Source organism: Argopecten irradians, chromosome 15 (genome assembly GCF_041381155.1).
Source record: "Argopecten irradians isolate NY chromosome 15, Ai_NY, whole genome shotgun sequence".
Classification (NCBI taxonomy): domain Eukaryota; kingdom Metazoa; phylum Mollusca; class Bivalvia; order Pectinida; family Pectinidae; genus Argopecten; species Argopecten irradians.
The window spans coordinates 17,485,145-17,499,363 of record NC_091148.1 but is presented as its reverse complement, the minus strand read 5'-3'; the positions used below and the strand labels follow the sequence as shown (position 1 = coordinate 17,499,363).

General features: G+C 39.5%; 1 protein-coding gene across 6 annotated transcripts in view; it reads right to left on the bottom strand.

The window, feature by feature from the left end:
- Positions 1–13,736, bottom strand: part of LOC138308999 (uncharacterized) — a 35,212-nt gene extending 21,476 nt beyond the window's left edge. Inside the window, exons 1-3 of one of the 6 annotated variants that reach the window (XM_069250086.1) lie at positions 13,615–13,728; positions 12,559–12,797; positions 5,156–6,434 (exon numbers count right to left, since the gene is read on the bottom strand). Coding sequence is in view for 1 of the 6 variants with exons in the window: in XM_069250085.1 (XP_069106186.1) it covers positions 13,615–13,656 (42 nt within the window). In the remaining 5 variants the exon portion in view is untranslated. Of the gene's footprint in view, positions 1–5,155; positions 6,435–12,558; positions 12,798–12,855; positions 13,557–13,614 lie in introns of those variants that run through there. The other 5 variants (XM_069250088.1, XM_069250089.1, XM_069250087.1 and 2 more) reach the window with 5 other exon arrangements.
- Between the last annotated feature and the right edge of the window lie 483 nt (positions 13,737–14,219).

The following is a 14,219-nucleotide window of genomic DNA, read 5'->3' as shown; positions in this document are numbered from 1 at the left end:
TCTCCTTTTGCCCTATCGGGCCCCACCCCTCCAGCCCCAAGGGAGGCACACCCTCAATTTATACAACATTAGATCCCCTATGGCCATGCTTCAGACCAAATTTCATCAAAATCCATTCAGTGGTTCATGACTAGTAGCGATTTAAAGGATTTACCTCAATTTCCCCTATTGGGCCCTGCCCCTTCAGCCCCAAGGGAGCCATACCCTCTGTTTATACAACATTAGATACCCTATGGCCAATGATGCTTCAGACCACATTTCATCAAAATCCGTTCAGTGGTTCATGACTAGTAGCGATTTAAAAGATTAACCTCAATTTCCCTTATTGGGCCTCGCCCCTCCGGCCCCAAGGGAGCCATACCCTCCGTTTATACAACATTAGATCCCCTATGGCTAATGATGCTTCAAACCAACTTTCATCAAAATCCATTCAGTGGTTCATGACTAGTAGCGATTTAAAGGATTTACCTCAATTTCCCCTATTGGGCCCCGCCCCTCCGGCCCTTAGGGAGCCACACCCTCCGTTTATACAACATTAGATCCCCATTGGCCAATGATGCTTCAGACCAAATTTCATCAAAATCCATTCAGTGGTTCATGACTAGTAACAATTTAAAAGGATTTACCTCAATTTTCCCCATTGGGCCCCACCCCTCCGGCCCCAAGGGAGCCACACCCTCCGTTTATACAACATTAGATCCCTTATGGCCAATGATGCTTCAGACAGAATTTCATCAAAATCCATTCAGTGTTTCATGACTAGTAGCGATTTAAAGGATTTACCTCAATTTCCCCTATTGGGCCCCGCCCCTCCGGCCCCAAGGGAGCCACACCCTCTGTTTATACAACATTAGATCCCCTTGTGCAAATGATGCTTCAGACCAAATTTCATCAAAATCCATTCAGTGGTATATGACTAGTAACGATTTAAAGGATTTACCTCAATTTCCCCCATTGGGCCCCGCCCCTCCGGCCCCAAGGGAGCCAGACCCTCCTTTTATACAACATTAGATCTCCTATGGCCAATGATACTTCAGACCAAATTTCATCAAAATCCATTCAGTGGTTCATGACTAGTAGTGATTTAAAGGATTTACCTCAATTTCCCCTATTGGGCCCCGCCCCTCCTGCCCCAAGAGAGCCACACCCTCCGTTTATACAACAATAGATCCCCTATGGCCAATGATACTTCAGACCAAATTTCACCAAAATCCATTCAGTGGTTTATGACTAGTAGCGATTTAAAGGATTTTCCTCAATTTCCCCTATTGGGCCCCACCCCTCCCGCCCCAAGGGAGCCACACCCTCCGTTTATACAACATTAGATCCCCTATGGCCAATGATACTTCAGACCAAATTTCACCAAAATCCATTCAGTGGTTCATGACTAGTAGCGATTTAAAGGATTTTCCTCAATTTCCCCTATTGGGCCCCACCCCTCCCGCCCCAAGGGAGCCACACCCTCCGTTTATACAACATTAGATCCCTTATGGCCAATGATGCTTCAGACAGAATTTCATCAAAATCCATTCAGTGTTTCATGACAAGTAGCGATTTAAAGGATTTACCTCAATTTCCCCTATTGGGCCCCGCCCCTCCGGCCCCAAGGGAGCCACACCCTCAATTTATACAACATTAGATCCCCTATGGCCAATGATACTTCAGACCAAATTTCATCAAAATCCATTCAGTGGTTCATGACTAGTAGTGATTTAAAGGATTTACCTCAATTTCCCCTATTGGGCCCCGCCCCTCCCCTCCTGCCCCAAGAGAGCCACACCCTCCGTTTATACAACATTAGATCCCCTATGGCCAATGATACTTCAGACCAAATTTCACCAAAATCCATTCAGTGTTTCATGACTAGTAGCGATTTAAAGGATTTTCCTCAATTTCCCCTATTGGGCCCCCCCCCTCCCCCCCCAAGGGAGCCACACCCTCCGTTTATACAACATTAGATCCCTTATGGCCAATGATGCTTCAGACAGAATTTCATCAAAATCCATTCAGTGTTTCATGACTAGTAGCGATTTAAAGGATTTACCTCAATTTCCCCTATTGGGCCCCGCCCCTCCGGCCCCAAGGGAGCCACACCCTCTGTTTACACAACATTAGATCCCCTATGGCCAATGATACTTCAGACCAAATTTCATCAAAATCCATTCAGTGGTTCGATCATGACTAGTAAGGATTTATATGAAATGTTGACGGACGACGGACGGATGACGGACGCCTCACCATGACATATATAAGCTCACCGGCCCGAATGAAACAGTATATTGAAACTATTGGTATAATGATCAGATTACAACCTGAATTAGACCCGATTTTTTTCTCTGTATTATATTGTCTAATGTGAATTCCAGAAACCATACATTTCCTTTGTCCTGAATATTTTTTTGTTAGGTGTAACCCCAGGTAAGTGGTCGTATATGACACCTGGACTAGTAATTAGCGTGCCCCAATGTCGCCAGTGGCCTCCAGGCAAGTTCCCCTGTCGGAGGTTTCACACCTCTCTAACAGAAAACAAAAGAGTCTTACCTGTGCTGGTAGTTGGCAGATAATAGATAAGGCAAATAAATAGTCCAGTTTGAATACCAACCAATTAATTTAGACGCTGTTTGAACTAAAAATCTGATGTTAGATCTACCGTCAGTCACCATTTTGCAGCATTTTTTTTTCAGGACCACAACCTTAGATCTACTTTGACAGCCATATATTTTGTGAATATTCGTCATATGATGACACGTGGATGGAGAAATCCTTCCGATTTCATCAAAACACACTGTTTTGTTTTTTTAATCAATGAAAGTTTTCGGCGATAATCAACTTTCACGTCCTACGGCATGACGCTTTAGATGGTTCCTAATGTAAATGCGATTGCCATAAATATGTTACAACCGAATTCGGCATAGTACGTACCCCATGGCATAACATGTACCCTGTAAAAACGGAGATGTTAATATCAAATGCAAGTCTCTGGTAGTAATTACTAATTATCAATGTAGGCAAAACGTAAGTTGGCCAATAATGTCGATGAAATAGGTGTGGAAAATCACAAGTAGGCATGTCGCTGTATGTAAATACGAAGTCATGAGTTGCCTCGTCTCGCTTTGGGTTGTCCGTCGATGACATCACGCGCTGAATTAGCCTCGTTATCGCAATAAAATATGCATATTCGATAGGCTGATATCGAGAGGCGGTTCTCTCGGTTGTCAGTCAATCGATGGCCCCGAGTGAGGGAGTCTCGGTCTTACAAGGTGTAATGGCTTCATTTTAGCGAGGAATATAACAATGTTAAAAATCGTGGCACAAATCCTTTAACCTGTCAAAATCTAAGATGGCCTCCTGTTGGCCATTTAATTCTGATCAGTCTCAAAATGCAATATGCACAACTTGGGATCATGGGAAATTTAGCACATAAAATTTGAGAACAATTCAATCAGTATAGGTAAACCAGAATGATCTGTCGTATTGAACTTTGATTAGCATATTGATTACAGACCAGTCCATAGTTATATAGGAAAACAGGTGTATTAATCATTATAAGCTTCATACATTGCATGTGTACATTGGTTAGTTCTAGGAGCTGAGATTAGTCAAATTAAGTAAGTTTTAAGTTTTATTTTTGTGTTTGAATAAATGCATAAACAATATTATACTGTGGTATATTTTGATTTTCTATGTGATTAAACATGGCAAATTAAAGTTTGTTGGTTATTTGTAAAGATAAGTGTATCATATCATAATTATATTGTGACCAAATATCATAATACATTCGTACATCAAGACATCAGTGTATCATTACACCTGTAATTTACCCTATTGGGTATACGTAGCTAAGGGAAGCCAAACTATGATCACTAAGGATTGTCTGTTTAATAGATCCATGCGCATTCCAACCATAACATTTTGAGAACGGTTTCAAAGCAACTTCATTATAATTAGAATCTGGGGAAGCTGGAGTAAATCTTTTGAGTGAATATTTGCTCATGACGTGATAATGACATTATGGACATCCAGTTGCTGACTTTTCAATGACAAGTTGATTTTTTCTCTTTGCGGCAAATTCTGCAACTTTGACCAAACGAACACTGGAATGTGCCATTTTGACAACAAAGCAGACAAGTGCACCGAAGACAAGCAGAGGCCCATTGGGTCTGTATCGCTCACCTGTTATCCATCATTTATACAACATTCAATTTGGTTCCCCTTCACCCAAGGAAGCTCCAGACCAAATTAGAACAAAACCCCTTCGTTCCTACAGATGAAGAAGGATTTTAAAGAATTTGCTATATCTCCTCTACTGGGCCCTGCCCCTCAGGCCCCTGGGGGACCAGAACCACTGTTTATACAACATTGGTTTCCCTTCACCCAAGGATGCTTCAGACCAAATTTGGTCAAAATCCATTCAGCTGTTCATGACTAGTAGGGATTTTTGTGAAAAGTTGAAGGACGCAGAACGCCAGACGCCTTCGGGCCAGGTGAGGTAAACAAGAGGTCCATTGTACCAGGTTTAGAACACAAGCTACCAACTTGAATGCATTACATTTGAACTTTTATCTATTTATTTCTACAGAAAGATTTTAAAGAACTTTTTATATTTTCCATATTTGGCCCCATCCCTCCAGCCCCTGGGCGACCAGACCAACCGTTTATTCAAAATTGGTTCCCCTTCACCCAAGGAAGCTTCAGACCAAATTAGAACAAAATCCCTTTATTCCTACAGAAGAAGGATTTTAAAGAATTTGCTATATTTCCCCTATAGGACCCCGCCCCTCGGGCCCCTGGCCCACCGTTAATACAACATTGGTTTCCATTCACCCAAGGAAGCTTCAGACCAAATTAGAAGAAAATCCCTTCATTCCTACAGAAGAAGGATTTCAAAGAATTTGCTATATTTCCCCTACTGATCCTCGCCCCTCAGGCCCCTGGGGGGCCAGGCCCACCGTTTATATACAACATTGGTTCCCCTTCACCCAAGGAAGCTTCAGACCAAATTTGGTCAAAATCCATTCAGCCATTTATGACTAGTAGGGATTTTTGTGAAAAGTTGACAGACGACGGACGGATGACGGACGCCGCGCCATGACATAAGCTCACCAGCCCTTTGGGCCAGGTGAGCTAAAAATGTCTGGCATGAATGGTGCCTTGCCTGTTCAGGTGTGAGGTGTGAATACTTTGACAGGGATTTGACCTCTACCAATCCTTGGCTTTCCTTCTCGCCCTTCAGAGTCACAAATGCACCTGGTGATGCACCCAAGTACGGAAATTGAGGATTTACCAAAAGTCCCAAATCTTCGGTAACAACACTGAATCCTTGAGACCCATGATCATGAGGTATGAATGGATTTAAAAAATTTACTTTTTGTTAGATTGTCAACAAGTTTTTCCCATGGATACTTCTGTCTATTGTACCCTGTTATCCGCGTACTCCTCTCTTCTTCCCACTCTGTTGTCTTTGCCTGTCCCCTCATTCGTCTCGAGATGTCAATCTGTCGAGACATGTCATTTACAGAAACTTTTGCGTTGTAAAACTCATACTCCTCCTGTGTGATGGAATGTACAAAATTATAAGCACCTTTAAATTTCACTTCTGCATCCTCAGATCCATATACCGGCTGTTGGTGTCACCGATGTCTGTCAATGGACTGCAGGTGGCGTTGTGATCCGTATTAGATACTGAATAGCTGCTTGCACTTGAAAGTCATTTGCATCCAATATTTCTTCAGCTACTCCAAGAGCTGATAAAGAGCTTGGAGAAATTTCTGATTTTCTCTTCATTTACACGGAGGTTCCCATCTGGGCAAGATGAAGGATTTCTATAATCTGTTTTTTGTCTTTTCAAAGTTGTTGCATCATTGTCCCTCTCTAAATTGAATGACTCAATATCCAGATTGGAAAACCTGATGCAGGCCTCCTTCCATCAGTGTGGCTATGTCTCTGACTATCCATCACAAGAAAAAGTACCCACCTAGACCTGCTTTACAAAAACATCCCCCATCTAAAATTGTCCCAGAAAGTTTGTCAAAGCTTAGAATTATATATAAGAGAAATAATGTTTTTTTGACTTTCCTGTAATAAGTCCTCTGTCGAATGATGTTTCTAGATTTCCTCTTATCAATAATACACTGTCGTCTACATAATTCTTGAATTCTGAAGTCACCACTTTCCCTGATTTGAAGAAAGTCCATCCCGTGTCCTGGTGTTTCTTGGCAGTCATGCTGTTGTCGTCACATTTCAATAAGAAATATTGATGGATATCGCTGTCCTCTATGACATGTGGTGTACCCTGATGGTGGTTGGGAGAACAGTGATTCCAGGAAAGAGTTGCTGGATTCAATGGTAGCCTGACTGTACTATTTCTGGTTATATCTGTCTGGATTTACCAAGTACTTGGTATCATCCAACCATGCTGTATGTAGAGCTTGACTCTGAAAATAAATGATAAAACACATTATATATATTATATTTTTTTTGGCAGGAACAGTTTGTTCCCAGTAAAATATAACTATATTTCATTATTCAGCCACTTGTTTATGTAGATGAAGTTCTTACTATACACCAGATGGCTAAATGGTACATTAAAGGGACCCACTGGGAAGGCATTTTATAGCAGTTTTTGTAATGAATACCACTTATTACCTCAAAGAGAAGCACTTTCATATGTAACATTTTGAAATACTTCAATGAAATATTCTGCACACATTTTATTTTTTTACATAAAAAAGATAATTTAGCAGTTATCATTTTGTGTTCCAACTTTTTGGTTGCTTGTATATTTTTAATATTGCAGATATCTACAATGAGTATCGATATTCTTCATTACTTTCAAAATTAATTTATTGGTTGAAAATGTAGTAAAAATACATATATTTGTGTCACAAATCTCTTTTTTTTATTTTAGGCAAAAATTCCTTAAAATAATCACCAATCTCTCTTATTGGTCTTCCAGAAATATAGCCGTTGACTGACCGCTTAACCCCGCCAACTTTCTCCGTGAGAGAGCAAACACAATTCTTACATTTCAATCATTTTATTCACATCAAATAGCAATGTAACAACTATTTTATATTTTATTAGTCTTGTTGAAAAAGACAATTTGATATTTGGACATAAATTAAAACGATAGGACAAAATACAGACTATTTGAATAACCGCCAAAAAGGCGCGAAATAGGTGGTCAGAAGATGTCCGCCAATATCCTTACGCGGGAATGAAGTCACGTTCTACAGTCAAGTTATTGAGGAATAAACAGAGTTACCTATACTTGGGTTATCGACTCAGATACAGTGGCAATTGTAAATATATGGATATAAACAAGGAATACAATTAGGAAGCATCAAAGAATATCATTTAAATGTTGTTTACCATGATTTTATTCCAATTCCATGATCTGAACACACAAGTCTTACCAAAATTCCATTGGAAAACATTCGCTCGCTCCAAGTTTTTGGGTTTTCAATTTTTTTTTTAAAATCAAAAAAATTTCACTCACTCGCTCCATGGCAGTTTTTAAATTCCAAAATCCGAAGAACAAGAAATCAAATTGGTATGGCCTAAACATTGTATTTTGTTGATTTTGCAACACATAATATTCCAAAACTACAGATTTTTATTTCGACCACACAAAATGCATGTTATTGATTTGGGGCTTTTAAAATATTCATTTTGGAAAAATAGCAAAAAGCATGGTTGAGAATGGGCTGAATTTCCATCCCAAATGCATTTATAAGCAGGAAAAACACTAAATATATCAGAATAAACAAGAGGCCCAGAGGGCCTGTATCGCTCACCTGGATATTTCAGTAATAATAATAACATGCTTTCATTATAGTGACATTACAATTCTATTCCTACTCCTTTTCCCGCCTTTACCAACAATGGTTCAAATCAAATGTGGACAAAATCCATTCATTCTTTGAAATAGAAGATAGATTTTTTCTTTCTTCAATATTTCCCCCTATTGGGCCTCCACTCTTTGACCCCAGTGGAGCCACAACCTTTATTTATACAACATTAGATCTCCTTTGCCAATGATTATTTCCAACCAAATTTCCTCAAAATCCCATCAGTCATTCAGGTTAAGTAAGGATTTACCTCAATTTCCCCTATTGGGCCCCGTCCCTCCGGTCCCAAGGGAGCCACACTCTCCATTTATACAACATTAGATCGCCTATGGCCAATGATGCTTCAGACCAAATTTCATCAAAATCCATTCAGTGGTTCATGACTAGTAACGATTTAAAGGATTTACCTCAATTTCACCTATTGGGCCCCGCCCCTCTGGCCCCAAGGGAGCCACACCCTCCGTTTATACAACATTAGATCCCCTACGGCCAATGATGCTTCAGACCAAATCTCATCAAAATCCATTCAGTGGTTCATGACTAGTAGCGATTTAAAGGATTTACCTCAATTTCCCCTATTAGGCCCGGCCCCGCCCCTCCGGCCCCAAGGGAACCACGCCCTCCGTTTATACAACATTAGATCCCCTATGGCCAATGATGCTTCAGACCACAAGTAATTAAGATAAGGCCAGAAAAGCTTGTATTGAATATAATAGCCTGAATAGCCCCTCGATATGTAAGGAAATTCTAAGACTCGATTATTTTGAACTCGGCATACAAGAGATCAGCGATGTCAGCGATTTTCGATTATTATCTTAGTAATCGAATAGTAGCCTTGTTCCTCATTTATTGACCATTAATCAATCGTCAGCGACAATCGCTCCAACACTAACTTCACGACTAGGTTCACACCCAGCGAACATTTCTATGCGTCGATTTTCAGAAGCTAAACTTTGCGTAATTACATGTTTTGAACATTATCTGGATATAGCATCACTTTTACACACTTCTGACACTAATGAACGATAGCTATTTATTACTGTCTGTTACTGTTTAAAGAATGCTTCCAAATAATTGCTAGGATAATTATGCTATTTAATTTAATAATAATTGCAACAAGACACCCAATACTGGCCTTATACTGACTATTGGTACAATACAACACAGAAAAAGTATACAGTAGGGAAAATAGATCTTTGGAGGAAATACAAAAGACCCAATGGGATGGAAAAGCTTACCTTTTCATGGAGTTAAATTAAGACATTTAGTCCAGTCAAATTAGCAAAAATATAGGCCTATCCTCAAACTAATTGCAAAAGAAAATGTTTCTTGCTCTTTTGGATTGGTAGTCCTAACAATAAGTTATTGGGCCATGTTAAAAAGATGATACCCTTTTTGGTTACAACTTACAAATGTATAATATGGAGTTTTATGTGTTTCTATTTCAAATTATCCTGCATTTGAGTAACTTATTTATTACTCAAATGCAGGACTGTTACTCAAATGCAAGACTATTACCCATATGCGGGAGTGTGCCCAACCTGTAAAATGGAGCACAGCCAAAGGCCCGTACACACATACAGTACTGTGCCAAAAGTATTCGGTCACAATGGCAGCATGTTTACATTGCGTAAACTGGCATCACATAAAATGGCCTTGGCATTCAATGAACGCGTCACTGATGAGCACGTGTGTTATTTCTCTGTTCGCTCATCACGTGATGTTATGTCACACAATGTTTTTGTTCTCGTCCGCTTTCTGGTTTTTCCCGTGAATGTGTATTGCCAGGATGGGCCGAAAAGGGAAAGAACTGTTGATTAAAAATATGATCGTTGGGATGTTTCAGAGTGGCTATTCACGAAGAAAGGTAATTAAGTGTTATGTTAAAAATACCGAAGTCAACAACTATAGACATTATTAGCAAATTTTGTACTCATGGTTCAGTAGAAAACAGACCAAGAAGCGGAGGACCCATGTTGATAGATTTGCGGGATTATCCCACTTTGGAGAGGACTGTGAGAAAAAAATAGAAGGGATTCTCTACATGACATCACCATGAAATACAATGAGCAAAGGAATGTTCCGACTTCAAAAAGAACAATCCAGCGATACTTAAGTAAACATGGATACAACAGGTTTGTTTCTAGGAAGAAACTTGTCGTGCAGCAGGGTAGAGAAAAGAGGAGATGGACATTAAATGATTGGAAAAGAGTTTTTTTCTCTGATGAAAGCAAGATAATTATTGGACAAGATCATAGAGTGTATATATGGGGAAAGCGAGGCGAAGGATGGCGACCGGATCTTGTGCAGCTGCGTCATACCCAAAACCAACTTGAGGTTATGGTTTGGGGGTGTATTTGTTGGAACAGTGTGGGGACATTAGCTCGAGTGGAAAGTAGCATTAATGCTGCAAAGTATCAGGAGGATTTGGAAGAAAATCTTTGGCCAGTTCTTGCTAAACATTTTCCTACTGGGGGAGGGGGGGGGGGGAAAGTATTTTTTCCAGGACAACAATGCCTCAGTTCACCGTGCGATGTCCACCCAAAACTACATGGACCAGAACAGAATTTACTGCATGAGTTGGTCCGCTCAATCGTCAGATTTAAACATCATTGAACATATTTGGTAACTAATTAAAAGAAAACTCCAATCTCGAGTAGCCGCTGTGAAATCAGCAAATGATTTGTTCACCAAGGTTCAGAGGATTTGGACGGAGATCACACCTGGTTATATTCAGTGATTGATCAAATTGAAAGGACACATTACGAAATACTGAACAGGTTGGGCACTCTCCTGTATATGGGGAAGATCGAGTCCTGCATTTGAGTAACAGTCCTGCATTTGAGTAACAGTCCTGCATTTGAGGAATAAATAAGTTACTCAAATGCAGGATAATTTGAAATGGAAACACAAAAATGTCTAATACACATTTCTATGAAAAAAGAGCGTCATATTTTTAAGATGGTCCCATAACTAAAGCACTAAAGTACATTTTTACACAAAAATGGAATAATTCTGTTGTCTATTTTTCTGCAAAAGTCACAAACATTATCACCTCCATTGATTCTTATGCGTCTAAAAATAGAACACAGGTAAATTCATGCTCACCTATAACATTTGCAATGAATGACCCCAATGGCTATGTACTACAGTTAATGGAGAACAGAAATCAGTGATATAAATTGTCATCTTAGCACAAAGTTTGACAACAGAAGATGACAGTTCTTGTTAGGGCTGTCACGGGTACTAAATTTTGTCCCCGGGTACCCAAATTTTAATACCCGACCCGTACCTGGGTACTCGACACATGTATACAATATTGATATAGGCCTACTGTGCACATGGACGTGGTAACCTATAAAACGATGTATGTGTTACCTTTGGTAATATTTGCTAACAGCAGATCGAGGGCTATATTTAATGCAGGGATACATTTGTAAGTATATTCCAATAACGATATACTGCAATCTCATTTTATGTTTCATATCCCATAATTTTGAAGCAGCTTAGACAATCGTCATCGATAACAAGTTGGCATAAACGTGTCGGAAGAGCGATGCCCTACGGCTTGTTCACTTAAAAAGAGAACACGTTTGAATATTAAACCTACTAGCTACTTACATATATATCTAAGCCTAAGCAACGATGTTGAAATGTGCTGATAAATTGTCCGAGTTGAAATGTGCTGATAAATTGTCCGAGAAATGGAAATACTCATTAAACTCGGGATATACGAAAATAACTTGCAGACTCTGCAAACATGTGAACCGAAAGTAAAGGTCACATGACGTCTTCATTCGGACATTCTCTGGTATTTTCCACACAACACATTGCTGAAGCGCAAGTCGAAATAAGATCATTGGGAAATAAAATCAGAACAATGTTGCGTGTTAACTTGTTATAAACAGATAATGTGTCATCTTTGGTGAGTGAAAACATATAAAATGAGCGATTTTTTTATTACTTTGCTGTATGTTTACGTATTCACTGCCGTATGACAGAAAGCTTCCTATTTTGACGGGTACCCGGGTACACATTTTCAAACCCGGTTTCTGCTACAACCCGACCCGTACACGGGTACTCGGGTACTCGTAACAGCCCTAGTTCTTGTGCAAATATATGCAGTGCCACATTGGTTATTGGGCCATGTTAAAAATATGACGCCCTTTTTGGTTAAAAATGTATAAGGGAAATTCATGTATTTCTATTTCAAATTATCCTGCATTTGAGTAACTTATTTATTCCTCAAATGCAGGACTGTTACTCAAAATTGTCAAATGCAGGACTCTTCCCCATATAATACGGGAGAGTGCCCAACCTGCTGAAGGTAAGTGTGTAATATTGTTGCAATCGAGTGTGTAGTTTGGCAGTAACATTATTTTGAAAAAAAAAAAAATGTTTCGTTTTTACCCTCGCCATTTTGACAGAATACTATTGGCACGTTACTGTATGTTTACATACTGGGTCGCGACCAGTTACCGTGAAGGACCAGTTACCGCGATTTCGCAGCGATATCTTTTGATAAGTATACAAATTAAATTTGTTTTTCTGTAAACGAAAATTTACCATTCTAACTTCATTTCGCTGCAAACAGAAATGTAAAAATATCGCGGGAGATGGAGCATGCTGCTAAATCACGGTAACTGGTCCTTCACGGTAACTGGTCGCGACCCAGTACACATAAGGCCATAGATATAAGCGGACATACCTTTCTACTAAATCCGCCTTTTTCCCTTTAAAACTGGCCCAACTTCTGCAACGCAGACATGGTAAAAGTGCTGCTTTTGTAAGATCTTCTGGTTTCTTTCCTTTTAACGAAGCTCCAGGTATACTATCTTCGTCGAAAGTGTAGAAGTATAGGCCTACTTACTGTCATTTACATCGGTCTCCATTGTGGTTGTACCTTTGGAGACCCGGATGTAAACTCTGCGTCACGTCACGACCGAGCTTAGGAAAAAAAAGACATAAAAATGCGCACCTCACTTCCTTATTTAAAATAAAATACCCATGTCAAAAGACCTCCTCATTCCACCACTTCACCAATCCAGGCATGCTTATCCATCTTCCTTTCAAGTTTCACACTGTACAATTTACAGAAAAACAGAATCTTTCTTTCCTCGCACAGCTACAGTAGAGCAGGCTAGATCTACACGATTCAGAGTTCGTTTTCAAAACAGCCACGTCAAAACTTGTATTCTTTTCCATCTATATTTCACCATGCAATGACCTCCAATAACATAATCTTCAATTTGTTGAAGATGGTTATTTATTATGTCAGGTTGGGCACATGTTAATTTATTGCTATTATAGCGATATATAGCTATAATAGCTATTTATAGCTATACAAAACTGGCGAAAAACAACACTAAGCAACCACTTTTCATTGGAAACAACGGAGCAATAATTCACTTAATTAGCTTAATTATACCTGATTAAAACTGATTTCAATATGTTTGAATGATCGTTATAAACATCCCCTGTAAGTTTCAGGAGTCGGTTTTGCCTGCAAGCATTTTTATCTCCAGAAATGTTGGTTTTCGCCTGTTTTGTATAGCTATAAATAGCTATTATAGCTATATATCGCTATAATAGCAATAAATAAACATGTGCCCAACCTGTATGTAGCAGCGTAAGCAAAGAGGTCAGGATATAAAAATGAAACCGGAAGACAATCCAAACATACGGATACTAGCAAGTGTTCTATACAGTGAGGTAAATCTCATGAAATTTCTATAGATTTTATGATGTTACAAACCAACAATACCTGTTTTTGTACTTCATGATCACTACAAGCTCTCTTAGCCATGCCGATGGCAAGCCGACGCGATCGCCAGATCGTCAATACCGCCAATCCGGAAGTGGTCGGGAGGGTTTCACGGTAGCGGTAAGACGATTGACAAGATTACGCAGGATCGGGCAGAAACGGGCAGGATCGGAATCCCTCGGGAAGTATGATTTAAACATATTTTTATTTGTATCAACATATACACAGAGATTGGGCACAAGTTGTCCAACTTATATAAAGCCCTTTCCCAGTAGAAGTTAAAATGTATACAAGTAGTCCGAATTATTCTGACGGTATATCGACTACGGTCGTGAGTTCTACGGTCGTTAGTTGATTACTGTCAGAACTCCGTCCCTATATAAACTGCGGGAAATAAAACAGTGTTTGTGGAAACAAATCGTCACATGTATTCAGAGACTTGTATATCACCGTCTCTGATGTATTGCACACCGATTGAAAAGTCTGTTTATTACGTACACGCTGGTTATTAGAGATATGTCTAATATTACGAATACACGTAATCATTGTACAGTTAACTGTTTTCACGACAAAACTAGTTCTCGCCGTGTTCATTATTCAGTGTA